The sequence below is a fragment of the Crotalus tigris genome, unplaced genomic scaffold (assembly GCF_016545835.1).
Source record: "Crotalus tigris isolate CLP2741 ecotype Arizona unplaced genomic scaffold, ASM1654583v1 scf7180000019504.1669754, whole genome shotgun sequence".
NCBI classification, from domain to species: domain Eukaryota; kingdom Metazoa; phylum Chordata; class Lepidosauria; order Squamata; family Viperidae; genus Crotalus; species Crotalus tigris.
In genome coordinates this window covers 1135801-1147977 of record NW_024097569.1, presented here as the reverse complement: position 1 = coordinate 1147977, position 12177 = coordinate 1135801, and the positions used below count along the sequence as shown (strand labels likewise).

General features: G+C 43.7%; 2 protein-coding genes across 13 annotated transcripts in view; one reads left to right on the top strand and one right to left on the bottom strand.

Moving 5' to 3' along the window:
- The window catches only part of STPG1 (sperm tail PG-rich repeat containing 1), a 47715-nt gene extending 38573 nt beyond the window's left edge, over window positions 1-9142 (top strand). For 8 of the 12 annotated variants that reach the window (XM_039362991.1, XM_039362998.1, XM_039362990.1 and 5 more), the window contains 2 exons: window positions 1287-1381; window positions 6751-7236. In XM_039362991.1, the coding sequence (XP_039218925.1) occupies window positions 1287-1363 (77 nt within the window). In that variant the 3' untranslated portion in view covers window positions 1364-1381; window positions 6751-7236. Of the gene's footprint in view, window positions 1-1286; window positions 1382-3258; window positions 3281-3864; window positions 4062-6750; window positions 7237-8732 lie in introns of those variants that run through there. The other 4 variants (XM_039362994.1, XM_039362995.1, XM_039362996.1 and 1 more) reach the window with 4 other exon arrangements.
- The window catches only part of GRHL3 (grainyhead like transcription factor 3), a 66180-nt gene continuing 61678 nt past the window's right edge, over window positions 7676-12177 (bottom strand). Inside the window, exon 16 of the mRNA XM_039362989.1 lies at window positions 7676-8735. Within this exon, the coding sequence (XP_039218923.1) occupies window positions 8621-8735 (115 nt within the window). The 3' untranslated portion in view covers window positions 7676-8620. The remainder of the gene's footprint in view (window positions 8736-12177) is intronic.

Below are 12177 nucleotides of genomic sequence, written 5' to 3'. Positions count from 1 at the left end.
AATTGGGTCGCGACCCATAGGTTGAGAACCGCTGGCCTAGACTATGTTAAATTACAAGATGGCTTGGCAGGATGTATGAAGACAGCCTGCCTGTGAACCATTTGACGGAGCTTCTGCAGCAAAGGAGGTGGAGGAAAGTGCTGCTTCGTCAGTACCGCTTGCACCTCCGTCTAGTCCCAACTTGCACACAGATTTTTTTTTTCCTGGCAGCACATCTGTGCCCTGAGCTGCATAAAAAGAAGGAATTTGCGAGACATTGCTCCTCCCGACACGCAGACGCAGCTGCGCCTGCCGAATTTCTGTTTTTCATGCATTTGAAAAAAAGTAACCCAGCCCATAGCTGAACTGTCTCCTCTGCAATTCTGTTACCAGAAAGTTTGGCTGCCAGCATCTGATCAACTCAAACTCGCAATGTTACGTGACGTGTTGCGACGTATCGTGACTTTTTTTCCATTGCCAGCAATGGGGTAGGCACGGTTTCGGCATGATGCATCCGGCCTATGGGCCGGCAATTTGACACTCCTGAACTGTGGTACCTAAGTTTCTTTCTTGCATTTGCCAAGCAGGGAGAAAGCTTCCTAGCAATAGCTTCACAATGTTTTACATCCCTCTCTAAGTGATTTACAGAGTCTGGGTCCTTCATTTTATCCACCTCGGAAGGATGGAAGACTGAGTCAATCTTGAGCCAGTCAGGATCAAACTGTCGAAGTGCTGGCAGTCGGCAGTCAGCAGAATTAGCCTGCAATACTGCATTCTAACCGCTGTGCCAGCACGGTTCTTAAAACAAGTAGATGGGCATTCCTATACAAGTAGCCCTTGACTTGCAGTCATTAATTTAGTGATTGTTTGAAGTTACAATGTCACTGAAAAAAATGACCGTTTTTCACTCTTAAGACCATTGCAGCACCCCTGTGGTCACATGTACACAATCCAGATGCTTGGCAACTGGCATGTATTTATGATGGTTGCAGGGTCTCTGGATCATGTGATTACCTTTTGTGACCCTCTCTCAATGGGGAAGTTAGAGTCACTAAACAACCTGTGTGATTAACTTAACAACTGCAGCGATTCACTTAAAAATTGTGGCAGGAAAGGTCATAAAATGGGGCACATCTCACTTAACAACTGTCTTGCTTAACAACATAACTTTGGGGCTCCTTTGTGATTGTAAGTCAAGGGCAACCTGTAATGCAGAGGCGTGAGATAAATATAATGATGCCAATAGAGACCACATTCTGCAGGCTGATCCTTAAACTCCCTCTAAAATTCTGTATTTCTCCTTCCAGGGACTTACAACCTCTCTATTCCACGAAAACAATCCTTCATGTATAACGTCAGCAACAAATGGGTGCCAGTATTATAAAGGAAGAGATTCCACAAGGTTGGTTTTGGCGGAATCTATTTTCAGATCCCACATCTTAAGAAAGCAGAACTCTTGGAAACAATTTCTTCCAACAGGAACTTTTATTAAGAGTAGTTGATAGCAGCCATAATAGACAGGATTTGAGGGATTCCCTTACAGATCGATTACTTTAAAGTGTCCCTAAGCAAACCCCACCCCACAGTTCATCCAGACGATTCAGACTGGCCAATCCCTAGGTGTTAGGTCCATCGTGGGAAAGGGGAGATAACATCAATCCAGGTCCTGTTTGTAGTGTGATGTTCCACAGCTCTTCACACCTCCTTTTGAGAACGGAGAGATAAGCCAGGTCCCAGAGGTTTGTACTTCTTCCCCCTCCCTTTTTCCTAGCTGCCCAGTTAGAGAGAAGAAGGGTCAGAGAGATGCATAGCGCAGGAGGCAATTTGTTACATTGTAATGGATAGCAGACACGGGGGTCAGTAACCAAAAGGTTACATTGTAGCAAATAGAGGAAGTGAAAGCAATAAACCTGCATGCATATCTCCCCTCCCCCTTGGAAGTATGGCAGAATCCAGGGAAAGGTGAGATTTGATTTTAGCTCAGAGGAGATAGATAGAAATGAAATATAACTGGATTCTGACAATATCTTTTGAACGGTGGAAAACATTCGGTTTTCATTTGTGCCGTATCATAGTATTAAAAAAGAGTTTGGGACAGAAAATCCCTATTGTTACCCTACCGATTTCAAGTCAGGGACTAATCTTTCTAAGCAGGGATTCTGGCCCAAAATGAAAAATTCTGACATGTTTTCCATTTACTTCTGGACTGTGGGAAATCAAGTGCTGGGGGAAAATGTTAGTGGCCAAGGAAAAGATACAAAAATATTTATACAGTTAACAGGTATGGAGAAGATGGACACGGAACTCTTACTCTCAATCTGAAATGGAGTGGGTGGTAATTCAATGAGATTTATTATGAACCAAGCAGATGGACTTGTTTCACAAAGCACAGTTGGGTCAACAAATCAAACAGAGCATCTTGGATAAATGCTCCTATTAGAATTGGACCTAATTTACTGAAATGTTCGCTGTGAAGGAAACCAGGAGCAGATTCAGAAGCTAAATATGAAAACACAAAGAGCTCCTACAGCAGTATTTCTCCACACTGCTATGGCTAGCCAGGGCTATCTCAAAGGCACTCTTTCAAGAGGCAACGGGGCTTTCTTGTTTTTCTTTGAAGAGGTTTTGCTTCTCATCTATGAAGCTTCTTCAGTTCAGAGCTGAAGACGCTTCTTGGATGAGAAGTGAAACATCTTCAAAGAAAAACAAGAAAGTCCAGTTGCCTCTTGAAAAATCGCCTTTGAGACAACCATGACTTGGATGACTGAGAATCTCCATAGACTCTCTAGCCATGGCTAATTTAACTTTTATAATAATAATAATAATAATAATAATAATAATAATAATAATAATAATAATAACAACAACAACAACAACAGCAGCAGCAGCAGCAGCAGCAACAACAACAACAACAATAATAATAATAATAATAAAGTTGGAAGGGACCTTGGAGATCATTGAGTCCAACCCTCTGCTCAGGCAGGAAACCCTACACCATTTCAGACAAATGGCTATCCTGTCTCTTCTTAAAACCCTCCAGTGTTGGAGCATTCACCACTTCTGGAGGCAGGTTGTTCCACTGGTTAATTGTTCTAACTGTCAGGAAGTTTCTCCTTAGTTCTAGGTTGCTTCTCTCCTTGGTGAGTTTCCATCCGTTGCTTCTTCTCCTGCCTTCAGGCGCTTTGGAGAATAGTTTGACTCCCTCTTCTTTGTTGCAGCCCCTGAGATATTGGAACACTGCTATCATGTCCCCCCTCGTCCTTCTCTTCATTAAACTAGACATACCCAATTCCAGCAGCCGTTCGGAGGCCTCTGTGAACCAAGCCTGAGAAGGAGAAACTAAAGAGAAACTTCCTGACAGTCAGAACAATTAACCAGTGGAACAACCTGCCTCCAGAAGCGATGAATGCTCCAACACTGGAAGTTTTTAAGAAGAGACTGGACAGCCATTTGTCTGAAATGGTATAGGGTTTCCTGGCTGAGCAGAGGGTTGGACTAGATGATCTCCAAGGTCCCTTCCAATGTTGTTGTTGTTGTTGTTGTTGTTGTTGTTGTTGTTAATCATCACACAGTGAGCCAGATGTCCAGACTGGATTTGGCATTTTTGTCTACCTATCGAGTCCTTACCAAGGACCTGGGATAGGCAGATGTGGATGTTTAATGGTATTACAGATATCGTCGCAGGATGGAAGCAGTTCCTAGTAAGACCGCCTTTTGCAATTGACTAATGGCAAATTTGTCAATGCCAATGGTGTTCAAGTGGTGCCCCAGTTGTTTTGGGATTGCACCCAAGGCGCCTATTACTATTGGTACTACCCTTGCTTGCTTTTGCCACAGTCTTTCTATTTCTATTTGGAGGTCTTTGTATTTTGTTATCTTTTCCAGTTCTTTTTTGTCTATTCTGCTGTCTCCAGGCACTGCCACATCCATCATCATCATCATTATCATCATCATCATCATCATCATCATCATCATCATCATCATTATTATTGTTATTATTATTATTATTATTTAGAGGGTCATGGGTGAGCCTAGCAGTGCAAATAAGTTCCTTGCTTGTTGAGTGAATTGTGATCTTCCCATACTCCAGAAGATCACAGTTGTGGAAAGATCACAATTCACTCAATAAGCAAGGTCCATCTTTGCATTGCTAGGCACATCCCTGACCCTCTAACTTCTCTAGACTTAGTCCATGGAAGCCTCCAAAAGTTCTTACCAAACTGTAATTTTTAATATGATAGAAAGGCATTAAAATCCAGTCATATATTAAAATTAAAATAGATGACTGGACTGTAATCATAAGCTAATTTATTGGAGGCTAACACATACGAAGAATGGTTGCAGGAACTGGGTTTAATGAAAAGAAGGACTAGGAGTGATATAATAGCAAACTGAATATGTCTAGTTTAATGAAGGATGAGGGGGGACATGATAGCGGTGTTCCAATATCTCAGGGGCTGCCCCAAAGAAGAGGGAATCAAGCTATTCTCCAAAGCGCCTGAAGGTAGGACGAGAAGCAACGGGTGGAAACTAATCAAGGAGAGAAGCAACCTGGAACTAAGGAGAAACTTCCTGACAAAGCAATTATTCAGTGGAACAACTTGCTTCCAGAAGTTGTGCGTGCTTCCAATACCAAAATCTTTAAGAAAAGAGTGGACAACCATTTGTCTGAAATGGTATAGGGTTTCCTGCTTGAGCAGAGGTTGGACTAGAAAACCTTCATGTTCCCTTCCAATTGTTATTCTGTTAAACAAATCTGGCTTAACATCTGTCAACGTTAGCCTTTTAGGTGTCAATGAAAGCATGCCACATTTAGTTTTTCTTCTGGGCAAACAGGCCTTGGAGCATCACTGAAGGAACGGTGGCCGTCCTCCTGGGCAAATTTGCATAACTCTGCAGGAAGTCATAACCTCACTTTAGAATAGAATAGAATAGAATAGAATGGAATAGGAATAGAATAGAATAGAATAGAATAGAATAGAATAGAATAGAATAGAATAGAAGACTAAAGAATAGAATAGAATAGAATAGAATAGAATAGAATAGAAGACTATACTATAGAATAGAATAGACTAGACTAGACTAGACTAGACTAGAATAGAATAGAATAGAATAGAATAGAATAGAATAGAATAGAATAGAATAGAATAGAATCAGAGTTGGAAGAGACCTTGGAGGTCTTTTAGCAGGGGGTTGGACTAGATGACCTATAAGGTCCCTTTCAATTCTATTATTCTAATTCTAATCTGCTGCTTAGGCAGGAGACCCTATCCCAGGGGTAGGCAACCTTGGCTCTTTTATGATTCATGGACTTCAACTCCCAGAATTCCTGAGCCAGCCATGCTGAGGGGAAAGGGAGAGGCTTCCAAGCTGAGCCATGCTGACTCAGGAATTCTGGGAGTTGAAGTCCAGCAGTCATAAAGCAGCCTAGGCCTAGGCCAAAGGTAGGCAACCTGGGCTCTTTTATGACTCGTGGACTTCAACTCCCAGAATTCCTGAGCCAGCCATGGCTCAGCTTGGAAACCTCTCCCTTTCCCCTCAGCATGGCTGGCTCAGGAATTCTGGGAGTTGAAGTCCACGAGTCATAAAAGAGCCAAGGTTGTCTACCCCTGCCCTATACCATTTCGGGTAAATGATTGTCCAATGAATAGACTGAAGCGTTGCTTCCCTGTGAGGTGACAGACACGTCCACCCAGATCTGTTTCCAGCTTTTGCAATGTCTGCTTAGATGTTCCTTGGTGAACCAACAGGAAAAGGCAAAGATGCTTGCAGGTGGTAGTTTAAAAAAAACAACCAAATGCCTGACACATAAAATGGGCCAGAGCTTTGATGACACCATCCTGACCGCCATTTCCTTTTTTTTTTTTTTTAACCCTAACCTGGAGACTCCCTTGGGAAAAGGGCAAAACTATGATTTGGGAATCTCTGTGGATTCTCAGTCAACCAGATGATGGTGGTTCCAAAAGTGCTTTTCAAAAAGGCAACTGGACCTTTCTTGTTTTTTTTTTATTCCTTGAAAATATTTCTTTTCTCATCCAAGAAGCTTCTCCTGTTCTGATTCATGAAGGCTTTTTTTTCCCCCTTGTCAAACCTGTTCCCCTTAATTCTTCGTTGTGTTTTCCACTCAGAATTCAGAACTTTTTTAAATTCTTCGCTCAGTTGCTGCTCCTCTTTGCCATCCTTTCCTTTGGTCCTCAAGTTCAGCTGTCAGGGATCCTGTTTTTATTTGTTTATTAATCAAATCTACATAGCTGCCCGTCTCCCCCAAAGAGGACTCTTATTCATAGCCTCATTAACTCAAGGGCAGGATGATAAAGATAGTCCTTGAGTTACAACTGTTAATGGAACCCGCCCATCATATTCGTAACTTGTGATGGTTGTAAAGCGGGTTGATCATGCGACTGACTCAATTTATGTCTTTTTTTTTTTTGCATTAAGCGAATCCATGATTTGCTATAAGCCAGTTTTGCCACAAAAAAACAGAAGCAAATGCTGGGTTTCGGCAAACAATGTGGTCATGTGATCGTTGGACGGTGCAAATGGCCATTAATGCACCTGGTTGCCAAGCGGCTGAAGTTCAGTCACAATGACCACAATGGGGGCCCAACCATTGGAATGTCGAATCCAGGTTGTAAATAGCCCAGATAGGTCCACTGGAATGTTAAATGGTTGCTAAGCAACAGGTTGCAAGCCAAGGATGACCTGTATTGTGCAAGAGGTAAAAGTGTTCAAAAAACTGTGTCTGCTGTTTAACTTCTGTTTTCATTCCAGCCCAGCCATACCAACTGTGGCCCTGGATGAATGAGTCAAGATCTGCTCACAGCCCATTTTTCTTGGAGTCAATTTAGCTTTCTGCAGCAATGCCACAACATCTGATTTGTGGAGTTCTTGGTGTTGGCTGAGCTTGGTGGTTTGCTTGCAGATGTTTCCTTACCCAACTAGGTGGCATTGTCTGTGTAAGATGATGATGTTACCTGGAACTGATGAGGTGACTTACTTGGGTCATGAAATGTCTGCAAACAAACAAACCAGGAACTCCACAATTCAACCCCTGAGCTACAGATATCCCCTTCTGTTGGATTCCTGAATTGTCCCTGATGAAAGAGATGTGGCTTAGATTCATGGTAGGAAGAGATTTTAGTTGCCCCCAAGTTTCTTCCCCAAGAACAAGGGATGGCGTACCCACAAAACACACACAGGGGATGATAAAAGTTGCGATCCACTGCAACACCAGGGGTTCTACGGGAGGAAAAAAAAGGCAAGCTGGCCATCACAACCATGTGTTCAAAGCTCTACTCTTTTTTATGTCCGTGCAAAAAAGGTCTCGATCACATAGCTGCAACCCCCATCTTGATTGTATGCATCTTAACAAATATATTTTAACGAATCATGAAAACTGCTTCTCTCTTTGGATCTATATCAGTGGTGGCGAACCTATGGCACGGGTGCCAGAGGCGGCACTCAGAGCCCTCTCTGTGGGGCACGTGCACCGTCGCCCCAGTCCTAGGCCTTCAGCTGGGTTTTATAAAACCTTTTCGCTTTAGGCCTCCACCGCCGTGTGCAAAAAAAAAAAAAAAAGGTTCAATCAATCAGTCAATTTCAACTTCTCGCAGGGAAAAAAAAGATCTTGCAAAATTGGAATTGATTGATTAAACTTTTTAGTCCCACCCAGTCTGCCGTTACCACCACAGCCATGCCCACCCAATGGGCCACACCCACCCAATGGGCCACACCCACCCGGCATCCAACGATGCATAAGTGGGTTTTGGGTTGCAGTTTGGGCACTCGGTCTCTAAAAGGTTCCCCATCACTGATCTATATTATGCCAGGGTTGCATTTCTGTCTCTGAATCTTTATTACAATAGAATATACAAAAAAAAAAAAAACCTAGAAAAATGAACGAAGAAGGGGACTGGGGGGAGGGGGGGGAGGAAAGACAGCCCGGGGGAACTGTGAGGCATCTTGTTTTGAAAAGCTGTACTTTCCTCCGTGTCAATATATAAAACAAAGTATATTTATACACATGCACATGTTTGGCTATTTATAAAATAACAAAAAGGCATCGGAAATGTATAAAACAGTCACGGTTGCTCTGGATGGGGACACCCAGGCCTGTGAGGCAAGAAGGGACGTAGGGGGAGTGGAGCCACAGGGCAGTGTCTTTGAAGCTAGTTTGAAAAATCACCATGTCTAAAACTTGGTTTTTGCCTCCTGACCCCAAGAGTTGACACTTCACCATTTCCAAAAAAGCAGAACAAAGGAGATTTAGACACTGCTACCTGACAGAGATTCCCCCCCCCCCTAAGTTTGGAATAGGGAAAAAGGTTAGAATTCTCGGTCTGGCAGACAACCAGCATCATAATACAGTATAAAATAATAACAATAATAATAATAATAATAACAGTAGTGACAGTAGTAAAAGTAACAGCGAGAAGTTCCACATTCACATTGAGAATGGATCTTCTACACCCTCTTCACATGTTGAGTTCAGCCACCATCTCTGGTTACTTTTCCACCCCCCTTCAAAGGGGGTCGCGGTCCAGTCAAATACTCCGGACTGATGGGTTGGGCTTGTGCAGAAGGAGAGTGATACTCCGCCCTGCTGTCAATCATCCCGTAGAAGTGCAGGCTTTTGAAGTCTTCAGAGCTCTTTGAGGGTCACCTGGAACTTCTTCTCAGCCTCCACCACGTCAAGGAGGAAAGCCATATGGTTGCTGTAATGTTGGATTATGTTGTTATCCATGTTTACCAAGATGCTGCGAGAGAAGAAGGAGAAGGCCATGGAAGAGTTAGTCAGCTCAATACTACCCTTGAATAACAATAAGAAGACCCAAAGTTAAGGCTGGGCAACAGAAGAGAAGAGAATACTGTGCAGGATATCATTGGATAGTCTTCCATCGGGAATTGCTCCAAGGAGAGAATTCGGCAGTTTTCAGAAGAAGATTTATGCTCTAAGAGTTCCTCCCACCCAACTTGATGCTCTTGTGGAATTTTTGTGAGGGAGCCAGGAGGAACTTTCAGGCAGAAAAGTGAGCACTGAGAAAGATTTCATGCTACCATCCTGTCTTTGATTCTTTCATTAACAGTGTAGGGATAAAACAACACAAAACATGGAAATAGTTATGGGAAATGGTAGAATAAAATGAGATTTATTTTTTTTAAATTATGTTTCTTGTCATTTGCAACCAATATACTTGAAGGTAATTGCTGTTAACTGGAAGGGGAAAGACAGACTTTGAAAGCAGTGGTCTTATGTTCCACCATATAACTTGGCTGCTTGAGTGTCATTCATTCATTTTCATTCATTCATTCATCCATCCATCCATTCATTTATTTTTTTTGCTCCTATTGCTTCTAGTGTCATATTTAATATTTGTACAAATAATATACTGTAATTAATTAATGCCACCTCCTCCAACAATGAAGGTAATCAAATATTAGTCAAGCACCATCAAATCACGTTGTCAAAATTGGACTCCACAGTGGTTAGTTTTCAAGAAAGCAGCTTCTGGCAATTTTGCATCAGATAAGGTGTGTGTGTGTGTGTGTGTGTGTGTGTGTGTTACAATATCTTAAATCTTTGAAAATCTCAACATATCTGTTTGCTCCCTTTAATTCTCTAACCTGTAAACAAAATTAGATTACACTGCAGTTTTAGCCACTATGACCCTCTGCAGCAGCAGTAGCATCACCACCAGATGCACACATGCAGATTGTGTTTCAACTCTTGCAGTTTTAAGATGTGTGGATTTCATCTCTGGGCTGGCTGGGGAATCCTGGGAGTTGAAATCCACACATCTTAAAGTTGCCAAGGTTGACAAAAACTGCATGCAATCCCTGGCAGAAAACCCTTCCTTTTTCTGCTTCACGAAGCAATCTAATATATCAGTCACTAAATGGCAAAAGAATGAAAGTTATCCATAATCATCTTACATGTGAGACAAGCATGCAATCCAGTGGTGGGATACAGCCGGTTTGCACCACTTTGGCAGAACCGGTAGCTAATTTTTTGTTGCCCAGGTCCAGAATGGACTTCCGGAAGTGGCATCCACACAGAGAACTGGTTGTTCACATATTTGAGTCCCGCCACTGATGCAATCCCAGAGTCAAGCTATACTAATTCTTAAAAGCAAGTAATCAGAAGAAAATTGATACAATTTCCAATAATTGCATTTTATTAAAAAGCAAAAAATCTTTGTGAACGGCACTTTATTAATGCCCTTGCCTCCAGCCTCATTGCTCCAAACAACCCAACACCTCTACATTTCAGACAACTACATAGCTCCACGTACTGTATACCAAAGCTGGTGCAGAGGTCTCAGGCACAGCTGGCAACTGAGTCTGTTCATCTCACTATGCAACTGGTGGATTTAGGTGGCGACTTTGTCCTTCCTTCTGGAGCACAATCCCAGCCAGGCCAGTCAGCCAACTTCCAAGAGGGAAAATCCCAAAGCCAGGAACTGGTTGAATTACCCTCATATTTTATATTTCTCAACTGCAGCACTGATTGAGAAGTTGTATTGTTATCTGAGCTGCCCAGAAGGACATTTATGCAGACAAGTCACCACGACTGGGCAGTAGTGCTTCCTGGTTTTTGCAGAACAGAGCAATTCCTTTTTCCTGCTCAAATAGAAATGTGGCACGTATCTGGTATATCTACACTGCCATCTCCAAGAGGACAAAAGAAAAAAAAAAGGCTGCTTTAGGATCAGAGGATCAGAACTGCCTACCTTTAAGGAAAGAGATTCCAGAAAGAAGCCAGCAGAGAAAGACTTGCACAGCTGGTGACAGTCTTTCTGCCTGCAGGGTTTGGCCAAGCAAAGGGGGGGGGCATCCTGTCCCTTAGCCCCATACTGGAAAGGATATTTTCTTTGGGGGGGGGTTTCCCTGAATTGCTTTTCCACAGGGCCCCTCTTAGGCTAGGGAGATCTTGGCGCTCAGGCCTGTTGAAATTTTATCCCACTAGGCTGGGCTTAGCTAGGCAGTGCCAGGCAGCTGCCCACCAGCTTGGATAACGTGGTTCCACAAGCAGAGATTCTCCAGGTGGGTGGGTGGCATGCTATGAGGCTCCAGCCTGCCAAAACCAGTGCCTTCTAAATACAGTGGGACTACAGATAGTCCTTGAATTATGTCCATTTGTTTAGAGACTATTCAAAGTTACGAGGGCACTGGAAAAAAAAAAGACTTACGACCACTTCTACGTGCAACGGTCGCAACCTCCCTGCGTTCACACCATCAAAATTCAGGATCTTGCAGCCAGCATGTATTTACCATGATTGTAGCATCCTCTCTCTCTCTCTCTCTCTCTCTCTCTCTCTCTCTCTCTCTCTCTGTGTGTGTGTGTGTGTGTGTGTGAGACATGATCACCTTATGTGGCCTTCCCAGCTAGCTTCCAACGAGTGAAGTCAATGGGAAAAGCTGGATTTGCTTAATGACCCTGCGATTCCCTTAACCACAGTGATTCGCTTCACGACCGTAGCACCGACGGTTGAAAACTCCGGCACGGCTCCCTTAACGACTCCCTCCTTCAGCAGTAGAAGTTGGGGTCGTAAGTCAAGAAGTCCCAGGCCAGCCAGCCGGTGGATGGGTGGATGTTCTGAGAGATGTTGTCCTGATGTTTTTGGAAGGGATCGTCCTTAGGAGGGGCTGAGCTACCCTCTGTAAGGAGGGTGTCCCTTCCCCAGCCAGCCTGCTTTGTCTGCCAATAGCCCCTGTCAAAGCCCCTGCCCCAGGCACACCTTCTCACCATCCTGAACTTGGCTGCCTCTCGGTCTTTTAAGCCCAGGCCTTGGACCTGGGCCAAGGCAAACATGAGCTCATCTGCCAAGCATCGATGGGGAGGAGCAGCCAGAGAAAAACCTGGGCTCCATCTCCTTTCCTCTAAGGGCTCCAGGAGAACAGGGAAGAGGACGCCTGGCGCTTTGCAAAGAGACAGGCTGGGGGAGATGAACTGCGGTTTGCTGGAGTTCCCCGGGGGCGATGCAGAGGCACAGCGCTTTTTTTTTTTTTTCCTGACGCCACTCTGGAAACCCTTTGCAAGCTGGTTCCCATGGAATGAAACTCGCCCCCCCCCCTACACACACACCCCCAAAGCTGGAGGGCTCACAATAGAGGCAATCAAGGTGTTTTTGGCAGCCTATCCTTGATGGAGGAGAGCCAAAGGGTTCCCACCAGGATTGTGCAAATGTTTGTTTTTCA